At 55.5% G+C, this 10927-nt stretch overlaps 1 protein-coding gene across 1 annotated transcript; it reads left to right on the forward strand.

Annotated features, from left to right (window-relative positions):
- Positions 1-642: 642 nt before the first annotated feature.
- LOC119961180 (tenascin-R-like) lies at positions 643-8289 on the forward strand (the record flags this gene model as incomplete). The annotated part of the gene is made up of 3 exons (XM_038788645.1): positions 643-794; positions 3057-3153; positions 8128-8289. Coding segments are annotated over 3 exons (411 nt in total), but the record flags the coding sequence as incomplete, so codon positions are not given.
- Between the last annotated feature and the right edge of the window lie 2638 nt (positions 8290-10927).

The raw sequence follows: 10927 nt of genomic DNA on the forward strand, positions 1-10927 counted from the left end.
CCGTAACCCACAGCAACAGGACCGCAACACAACCGTAACCCACAGCAACCGTAACCCACAGCAACCGTAACCCTCAGCAACTTTATCTGTGGTGTCTATCCCCGCCCATCCCATGAATCTTTGGGGAAACATGTTGAAATTTTTGCTCCAACTGCCTTATAGGGCAGCACAGTAGCACAGTGGTTAGCACTGTGGCTTCACAGCGCCAAGGTCCCAGGTTCGATTCCCGGCTTGGGTCACTGTCTGTGCGGAGTCTGCACATCCTCCCCGTGTCTGCGTGGGTTTCCTCCGGGTGCTCCGGTTTCCTCCCACAGTCCAAAGACGTTCTGGTCAGGTGGATTGCCGTGATAAATTGCCCTTAGTGACCAAAAGGTTAGCAGGGGTTATTGGGCTACAGGGAATAGGGTGGAAGTGAGGGCGTAAGTGGGTCGGTGCAGACTCGATGGGCCGAATGGCCTCCTTCGGCACTGTATGTTCTACGTTCTATATTCCGTAGAAGGGACAAGTATAAGCTCGAGCTTTTGCCCCATTCCCAATTTCTGATTTGGAATACCAGGAATCTCCTTCGTGAGCACGCCCATGGACTCCCCAGTGCACACTGGGATTTTCCCTCTCACTCTCTCTCTATGATTCTTTCTGCAGTCAGTGCCGACATCCCATTCCCCAAAGATTGCGGAGAGGAACACAGCAATGGAAGGAAAGACTCGAGCGTGGTTACGCTCTACTTAGACGGGAACAAAGACAAACCCTTCAAGGTTTACTGTGATATGACAACCAATGGGGGAGGCTGGATGGTAAGTATGATCCGGACCCCCTGATTACCCTGGGAATTGTCTTTGGGATTACTGCGGGGTTTCCCTCAGGATTGTCCGAGAGTTTGGTGTTTACCCACGGATTTCCTCGGGATTGTTCTCATAGACCTCCGAATTGGGGTTGCCTCGGGATTTTCTTCGGGATTTAAAAAAAATGGGGTGTGGCCGTCACTGACTAGACCAGCATTTATTGCCCATCCCTAATTGCCCCTTGAGAAGGTGATGTTGAGCTGCCTTCTTAAACCACTGCAGTCCCAGAGGTGTAGGTACACCCACTGTGCTGTTAGCGAGGCAGTTGCAGGATTATTACCCAGTTTTTTCTGGACATTCCCTTGGGATTGTCCTTGGCATTATGCTCAGGAATTCAAGGTTAATCAGCTGGACATGCCACCCAATAACAACCAGGAGAAAGCTCACTGTATTAAAGGGAAAACAAAATAAAAGCAAAATGGGGTGGTATTACTTCAATTTTGTTATGCAAATTATTGGAGATGGTGGGAGAAAGCTATTTGCCAGCACAAAGCCGATGGTGATGTGGTTAAATCCCGCAGGATGTCAGTCAGTTGGAGTTGGTGACACGTCAGAGGTCAGGGGTCATGGGTTGGATCCAGTCTATAATCGACTCAAGTGTTAGAGGCCCACCTACTAGAATCATGGGAAAGACAACCTTCAAGGGCAATTGGCCTCAGAATTTTTAAAAAAGTAATTGAAAGAGTTTATCTTTCACCCTCAAAGGGTTAGAGCCAGTATTCTGGGGTCAGAGTTTAAACACGGGGTCAGTGGTCTGGGGTCAGAGTTTAAACATGGAGTCAGAGCCAGTGGTGTGGGGTCAGAGTTTAAACACGGGGTCAGAGCCAGTGGTGTGGGGTCAGAGTTTAAACACAGGGTCAGAGTTAGTGGTGTGGGGTCAGAGTTTAAACACGGGGTCAGAGTCCGTGATGTGGGGTCAGAGTTTAAACACGGGGTCAGAGTCCGTGATGTGGGGTCAGAGTTTAAACACGGGATCAGAGTCAGTGATGTGGGTCAGAGTTTAAACACGGGATCAGAGTCAGTGATGTGGGTCAGTATTAAAAAACTGAGTCAGAGCCGTTCGATGCAGGGCCAGAATTTAGGGTCAGAGTCAGTGATGCAGGTCAGAGTTTAAATACGGGATCAGAGTCAGTGATGCAGGTCAGAGTTTAAACACGGGATCAGAGTCAGTGATGCAGGTCAGAGTTTAAACACGGGATCAGAGTCAGTGATGCAGGTCAGAGTTTAAATACGGGATCAGAGTCAGTGATGCAGGTCAGAGTTTAAATACGGGATCAGAGTCAGTGATGCAGGTCAGAGTTTAAACACGGGATCAGAGTCAGTGATGCAGGTCAGAGTTTAAACACGATGTCAGGTTCGATTAAAGGCACTCCAGAATTTGCATCCCAGCTGATTAAAGATTGAGGGGTGGGATTCTCCGACCCCCCCGCTTCAACCCCGCCCCCGCTGTGTCCCGAAGACTCCGGCACTGGAGATTCGGCGGGGGTGGGAATCGCGCTGGTCGGCGTGCCTCCTCCCCGGCGATTCTCCGGCCTGCGATGGGCCAAAGTCCCGCCGCTGGTCCCGCCGGCGTGGATCAAACCACCTTACCGGCGGGAGCAGGCGGCGTGAGCGGGCTCCAGGGTCCTGAGGGGGAGGCGGGGGAGGGGGGGGGGCGGGGGGTGCCCCCACGGTGCCTGGCCCGCGATCGGGGCCCACCAATCGGCGGGCGGGCCTGTGTCGTGGGGGCACTCTTTTCCTTCCGCCTTCACCACAGTCTTCACGACGGCAGAGGCGGAAGAGACCCCCTCCCCTGCGCATGCACGGGGATGACGTCAGCAGCCGCTGACACTCCGGTGCATGCGCGGACTTCCGCCGAACGGTGAAGTCCCTTCGGCCCCGGCTGGCGTGGCGCCAAAGGCCGTTCCCGCCAGACGGCCGAACGCCAACCACTCCGGCGCGGGCCTAGCCCCTCAATGTTAGGGCCTGACCCCTAAAGATGTGGAGACTTCCGCACCTTTGGGGCGGCCCGATGCTGGAGTGTTTCACGCCACTCCGACACGCTGGGAACCCCCGCCCCGCCGGGTAGGGGTGAATCCCGGCCAAGTTCTCTGTCAGTATTCCTGATCCCGTGAACGCGCACTCAGCTTAGGATATTCCCTCGGTTTGCCCTTCCAGCCCTGTGGACACAGGGGATCACTAATGGAATGATAATTGTTTTCCTGTTTCCTCAAGGTTTTCCAGAGGAGAATGAATGGAAAAACCAACTTCATGAGGAACTGGAAGGCTTTCTCAACTGGGTTCGGGGACCTGGCTGGGGAACACTGGCTGGGTAAGGACTGGGTTTGGGGCCATGGCTGGGGAACACTGGCTGGGTAAGGACAGTGTTCAGGGAGCACTGGCTGGGGAACACTGGCTGGGTAAGGACAGTGTTCGGGGAGCACTGGCTGGGTAAGGACTGGGTTCGGGGAACACTGGCTGGGTAAGGACTGGGTTCGGGCAGCACTGGCTGGGGAACACTGGCTGGGTAAGGACTGGGTTCGGGGAGCACTGGCTGGGGAACACTGGCTGGGTAAGGACTGGGTTCGGGGAGCACTGGCTGGGGAGCACTGGCTGGGTAAGGACAGTGTTCGGGGAGCACTGGCTGGGGAGCACTGGCTGGGTAAGGACAGTGTTCGGGGAGCACTGGCTGGGGAGCACTGGCTGGGTAAGGACAGTGTTCGGGGAGCACTGGCTGGGGAGCACTGACTGGGTAAGGACAGTGTTCGGGGAGCACTGGCTGGGGAACACTGGCTGGGTAAGGACAGTGTTCGGGGAGCACTGGCTGGGGAACACTGGCTGGGTAAGGACAGTGTTCGGGGAGCACTGGCTGGGGAACACTGGCTGGGTAAGGACTGGGTTTGGGGCCCTGGCTGGGGAACACTGGCTGGGTAAGGACAGTGTTCGGGGAGCACTGGCTGGGGAACACTGGCTGGGTAAGGACAGTGTTCGGGGAGCACTGGCTGGGGAACACTGGCTGGGTAAGGACTGGGTTCGGGGAACACTGGCTGGGTACGGACAGTGTTCGGGGAGCACTGGCTGGGGAACACTAGCTGGGTAAGGACTGGGTTCGGGGAGCACTGGCTGGGGAACACTGGCTGGGTAAGGACAGTGTTCGGGGAGCACTGGCTGGGGAGCACTGGCTGGGTAAGGACTGGGTTCGGGGCCCCGGCTGGGGAGCACTGGCTGGGTACGGACAGTGTTCGGGGAGCACTGGCTGGGGAACACCGGCTGGGTATGGACAGTGTTCGGGGAGCACTGGCTGGGGAACACTGGCTGGGTAAGGACAGTGTTCGGGGAGCACTGGCTGGGGAACACTAGCTGGGTAAGGACTGGGTTCGGGGAGCACTGGCTGGGGAACACTGGCTGGGTAAGGACAGTGTTCGGGGAGCACTGGCTGGGGAACACTGGCTGGGTAAGGGCTGTGTTCGGGGAGCACTGGCTGGGGAACACTGGCTGGGTAAGGGCTGTGTTCGGGGAGCACTGGCTGGGGAACACTGGCTGGGTAAGGACAGTGTTCGGGGAGCACTGGCTGGGGAACCCTGGCTGGGTAAGGGCTGTGTTCGGGGAGCACTGGCTGGGGAACACTAGCTGGGTAAGGACTGGGTTCGGGGAGCACTGGCTGGGGAACACTGGCTGGGTAAGGACAGTGTTCATGGAGCACTGGCTGGGGAACACTGGCTGGGTAAGGACTGGATACAGAGAACTGAGGAACACTGGCTGGGTAAGGACAGTGTTCGGGGAGCACTGGCTGAGGAACACTGGCTGGGTAAGGACAGTGTTCGGGGAGCACTGGCTGGGGAACACTGGCTGGGTAAGGACTGGATACAGAGAGCTGAGGAACACTGGCTGGCGGTGATGCGGAAGGTGATGTTGGTAGAGGCTGGAAGATGAGTGTGGAGTTGGGATGAAGGCCTGTGGATAGTTCTGGATAGTGTGTGGATGATGTGGTGATGGTGGGAATACCTGAGGAGACAGGAGAGTGTGTTCTGAGGAGTGGGCGAAAGGGAGTGGGTATGAAGGAGACGGTGTGGGGCAGGTGATGCGACCATCAATTCACGCGAGAGAGTACATGTAAACTGTGGCTTTAATCGACTAGAACAGTGCCTGCTTGCGACTGGTCTACTACTGAGAACCGCCTACAGGGCTACTGCTCTTTATACCTCCCCTCAAGGGGGCGGAGCCAGGGGCGGAGCCCACAAGGGCACCAACCTGAATCATTCAGAGTAATACCATACAATGGTCCATAGGTGGAGCCCTCACGGGCAACAGCGTGGTACAGTTACATACATGGTGAATGGTTACTGCAATACGTTCACCACAGCAGGTAGGGATGTTTTAGGGGGTTGGGGTAATTTTGAGGGTGGGGTGTTTTGAGGGGGTGGGGTGTTTTGGAGTATGGGGGGTGAGCTGTTTTAAGGGGGTTGGCGAGATTTTGAGGATGTGTTTGGAAGGGTGGGCATGTTTTTGGGAGGATGGGGTATTTTGAAGGGGAATGGGGTTTTTACAGGGGTTAAGGTGTTTTAAGGAGGTGAAGGGCGTTAAGGGGAGTTGGGGTGTTTAACGGGGTAGGGGATGTGTTGAACAGCGTGAGGTTGTTTTCAGGGGATGAGGTTTTAAGAGGGCTGGGGGTGTTTTGAGGGGGTGGGGGTTTGAGGGGGTGGTGGGTTTTAGGGGGTCGGTGTTTTGAGGGGATGGGGGTGTTTGAGGGGGTGGGGGGTTTGAGGGATGGGGGTGTTTGAGGGGTGGGGGGTTTGAGGGGGTGGGGGGTTTGAGGGGGTGGGGGGTTTGAGGGGGTGGGGGGTTTGAGGGAGTGGCGGGGTTTGAGGGAGTGGCGGGGTTTGAGGGGGTGGGGGTTTGAGGGAATTGCGGTGTTTGAGGGGGTGGGGTGTTTGAGGGGGTGTTTTGAGGCGGTGGGGGATTGAGGGGGTGGGGAGTTTTAGGGGGTGGGGGTTTGAGGGGTTGTTTTGAGGGGATGGTGGTTTCAGGGGGTGGGGGTTCGAGGGGTGAGGAGTTTGAGGGGGTGGGGGGTTTGAGGGGGTGGGGGTTTGAGGAGGTGGGGGGTTTGAGGAGGTGGGGGGTTTGAGGAGGTGGGGGATTTGAGGAGGTGGGGGATTTGAGGAGGTGGGGGGTTTGAGGGTGTGGGGGGTGTGAGGGGGTGGGGGGTGTGAGGGGGTGGGGGGTGTGAGGGGGTGGGGGGTGTGAGGGGGTGGGGGGTGTGAGGGGGTGGGGGTGTGAGGGAGTGGGGAGTTTGAGGGGGTTGGTGGTTTGAGGAGGTGGGGGGTTTGAGGCGGTGGGCTGTTTGAGAGGGTGGGGGTTTGAGGGGTGTTTTGAGGAGGTGGGGGTTTGAGGGGGTGGGTGTTTTGAAAGGGTGGGGGGTTTGAGGATGTGGTTTGAGAGGGTGGGGGGTTTGAGGGGGTGGGTGTTTTGAAGGGATGGGGGTTTGAGGGGGTGGGGAGTTTGAGGGGGTGGGGGGTTTGAGGGGGTGGGGAGTTTGAGGGGGTGGGGGGTTTGTGGGGGGGTTTTGAGGAGGTGGTGGTTTGAGGGGGTGGGCTGTTTCAGAGGGTGGGGGTTTGAGGGGTGTTTTGAGGAGGTGGGGGTTTGAGGGGGTGGGTGTTTTGAAAGGGTGGTGGGTTTGAGGATGTGGGGGTTTGAGAGGATGGGGGGTTTGAGGGGGTGGGTGTTTTGAAGGGATGGGGGTTTGAGGGGGTGGGGAGTTTGAGGGGGTGGGGGGTTTGAGGGGGTGGGGGTTTTGAGGGGGTGGGGGTTTGAGGGGGTGGGGAGTTTGAGGGGTTGGGGGGTTTGTGGGGGTGTTTTGAGGAGGTGGGGGTTTGAGGGGGTGGAGGTTTTGAGGGGGTGGGTGTTTTGAGGGAGTGAGGGGTTTGAGGGGGTGGGGGGTTTGAGGGGGTGGGGGTTTGAGGGGGTGGGGAGTTTGAAGGGTTGGGGGTTTGAGGGGGTGGGTGTTTTGAGGGGATGGGAGGTTTGAGGGGGTGGGGGGTTTGGGGTGTGGGGGGTTTGAGGTGGGGGGTATGAGGGGGTGGGAGGTTTGAGGGGGTGGGAGGTTTGAGGGGGTGGGAGGTTTGAGGGGGTGGGAGGTTTGAGGGGGTGGGGGGTTTGAGGGAATGGGGGTTTGAGGGGGTGGGGGGTTTGAGGGTGTGGGGGGTTTGAGGGGGTGAGGGGTTTGAGGGGGTGAGGGGTTTGAGGGGGTGGGGTGTTTGAGGGGGTGGGGGATTTGAGGGGGTGCGGTGTTTGAGGGGGTGGGGATTTGAGGGGGTGGGGGGGTTTGAGGTGGGGGGTTTGAGGGGGTGAGGGGTTTGAGGGGGTGGGGGGTTTGAGGGGGTGGGGGGTTTGAGGGGGTGGGGAGTTTGAGGGGGTGGGGGGTTTGAGGGGGTTGGGGTTTGAGGGGGTGGGGGTTTGAGGGGGTGTGGGGGTTTGAGGGGGTGGGGTGTTTGAGGGGGTGGGGGTTTGAGGGGGTGAGGGTATGAGGGGGTGGGGGGTTTGTGGGGGTTTGAGGGGGTGGGGGTTTGAGGGGGTGGGGGGTTTGAGGGGGTGGGGTGTTTGAGGGGGTGGGGGGTTTGAAGGGGTGGGGTATTTGAGGGGGTGGGGGTTTGAGTGGGTGAGGGTTTGAGGAGAGTTTGGGTTTGAGGAGGGTGGGGGTTTGAGGGGGTGGGGGTTTGAGGGGGTGAGGGCATGAGGGGGTGGGGGGTTTGAGGGGGTGGGGGGTTTGAGGGGGTGGGGGGTTTGAGGGGGGGGGGGGTTTGAGGGGGTGAGGGTTTGAGGGGGTGGGGGTTTGTGGGGGTTTGAGGGGGTGGGGGTTTGAGGGGGTGGGGGTTTGAGGGGGTGGGGGGTTTGAGGGGGTGGGGGGTTTGAGGGGGTGGGGGTTTGAGGGGGTGGGGGTTTGAGGGGGTGGGGGTTTGAGGGGGTGGGGTGTTTGAGGGGGTGGGGGTTTGAGGGGGTGGGGGTTTGTGGGGGTTTGAGGGGGTGGGGTGTTTGAGGGGGTGGGGGTTTGAGGGGGTGGGGGTTTGTGGGGGTTTGAGGGGGTGGGGTGTTGAGGGGGTGGGGGTTTGTGGGGGTTTGAGGGGGTGGGGGTTTGAGGGGGTGGGGGGTTTGAGGGGGTGGGGGGTTTGAGGGGGTGTTTTGACTCCAAATGTTTCTAGCACAGAGCTTGGCCGCCGGTCTTTCCTTTTCCCGTGGTTTTGGTTTATTCGGAATATTGGGATTCAGTCCATTGAACCCTCTGGCTAACCCTGGTTTATCCGAACTGTAGGTCTGCAGTACCTCCACCAGATGACATCGCAGCAACGTTACGAACTGCGTGTGGATCTGAGGAATGGGAATGAATCAGCTTACGCTACCTATGATAACTTCGTGGTGGAAAGTCCCACCAAGAGATACAGGCTGACAGTGGGAGGATATACTGGAAATGCCGGTGAGTGAACTTCGAGACACTCCAGGTTAAACATTCCCAACCTTGTCCACCTGCTAACTCTCTGTCCAGTTTAATCCCACACTCTGTGGCAGACTGGGACAGGACTCCCCCTCCCCCTACTCCGGGTCTCAGCCTGTCACAGAACCACTGTCAGGTCATTAGGACACTCTGAGAGATCACAGGAACGTCGGGAAACTAACTCGCTCGTACCACATTCATTATCCAACTATTGGTAAATAAATCCCTCCCTCGAATATGTCATTAAACAGCCCCTGCCTCATTTTTAGACTATTCAATTCTCTACGTACACTGCCATAACCTTGGTTACCATTCCATGTCTTACCTTTCCTGTCGGCCAATCTCCACACAACTTTACCTGTGTGAGGCTGTAAATGTGACAGTCTCCATGTGACAGTGTCCATGTGACAGTGCGTCTGACAGTGACCATGTGACAGTCTCCATGTGACAGTGTCCATGTGACAGTGCGTCTGACCGTGACCATGTGACAGTCTCCATGTGACAGTGTCCGCCTGGCCGTGTCTGTCTGATGCTGTCCATGTGACAGACTCTGTGTGTAATTTTCCATGTACCATTGCCTGAGAGACTGTGTAAGACTGTCAGTATCCCTGTGTAATTATCCGTGTGTCATTACCCATCTGACAGGGTCCATGTGACAGTGTGTCTGACAGTGTCCATGTGACAGTGTACCTGACAGTGTCCATGTGACAGTGTATCTGACAGTGTCCATGTGACAGTGTATCTGACAGTATCCATGTGACAGTGTATCTGACAGTGTATCTGACAGTGTATCTGACAGTGTATCTGACAGTGTATCTGACAGTGACCATGTGACAGTGTATCTGACAGTATCCATGTGACAGTGTGTCTGACAGTGTCCATGTGACAGTGTGTCTGACAGTGTATCTGACAGTGTATCTGACAGTGTATCTGACAGTGTATCTGACAGTGACCATGTGACAGTGTATCTGACAGTGTCCATGTGACAGTGTATCTGACAGTGTCCATGTGACAGTGTATCTGACAGTATCCATGTGACAGTGTATCTGACAGTGTCCATGTGACAGTGTGTCTGACAGTGTATCTGACAGTGTATCTGACAGTGTATCTGACAGTGTATCTGACAGTGACCATGTGACAGTGTATCTGACAGTGTCCATGTGACAGTGTATCTGACAGTGTCCATGTGACAGTGTATCTGACAGTGTCCATGTGACAGTGTATCTGACAGTATCCATGTGACAGTGTATCTGACAGTGTCCATGTGACAGTGTATCTGACAGTGTATCTGACAGTGTCCATGTGACAGTGTCCATGTGACAGTGTATCTGACAGTATCCATGTGACAGTGTATCTGACAGTGTCCATGTGACAGTGTATCTGACAGTATCCATGTGACAGTGTATCTGACAGTATCCATGTGACAGTGTATCTGACAGTGTCCATGTGACAGTGTATCTGACAGTGTATCTGACAGTGTATCTGACAGTATCCATGTGACAGTGTACCTGACAGTGTCCATGTGACAGTGTATCTGACAGTATCCATGTGACAGTGTATCTGACAGTATCCATGTGACAGTGTACCTGACAGTATCCATGTGACAGTGTATCTGACAGTATCCATGTGACAGTGTATCTGACAGTATCCATGTGACAGTGTATCTGACAGTATCCATGTGACAGTGTGTCTGACAGTATCCATGTGACAGTGTATCTGACTGTGTCCATGTGACAGTGTGTCTGACAGTATCCATGTGACAGTGTATCTGACAGTATCCATGTGACAGTATCCATGTGACAGTGTCCATGTGACAGTGTATCTGACAGTGTCCATGTGACAGTGTATCTGACAGTATCCATGTGACAGTGTATCTGACAGTATCCATGTGACAGTGTATCTGACAGTGTCCATGTGACAGTGTGTCTGACAGTATCCATGTGACAGTGTATCTGACAGTGTCCATGTGACAGTGTGTCTGACAGTATCCATGTGACAGTGTATCTGACAGTATCCATGTGACAGTGTATCTGACAGTGTCCATGTGACAGTGTGTCTGACAGTATCCATGTGACAGTGTATCTGACAGTGTCCATGTGACAGTGTGTCTGACAGTATCCATGTGACAGTGTATCTGACAGTGTCCATGTGACAGTGTGTCTGACAGTATCCATGTGACAGTGCGTCTGACAGGGTCCATGTGACAGTGTATCTGACAGTATCCATGTGACAGTGTGTCTGACAGGGTCCATGTGACAGTGTATCTGACAGTGTCCATGTGACAGTGTATCTGACTGCCCATGTGACAGTGTGTCTGACAGTGTCCATGTGACAGTGTGTCTGACAGGGTCCATGTGACAGTGTATCTGACTGTGTCCATGTGACAGTGTATCTGACAGTGTCCATGTGACAGTGTATCTGACAGTATCCATGTGACAGTGTATCTGACAGTATCCATGTGACAGTGTATCTGACAGTATCCATGTGACAGTGTGTCTGACAGTGTCCATGTGACAGTGTATCTGACAGTGTCCATGTGACAGTGTCCATGTGACAGTGTCCATGTGACAGTGTATCTGACAGTATCCATGTGACAGTGTGTCTGACAGTGTCCATGTGA

The sequence above is a fragment of the Scyliorhinus canicula genome, unplaced genomic scaffold, assembly GCF_902713615.1.
Source record: "Scyliorhinus canicula unplaced genomic scaffold, sScyCan1.1, whole genome shotgun sequence".
Taxonomy (NCBI): Eukaryota; Metazoa; Chordata; class Chondrichthyes; order Carcharhiniformes; family Scyliorhinidae; genus Scyliorhinus; species Scyliorhinus canicula.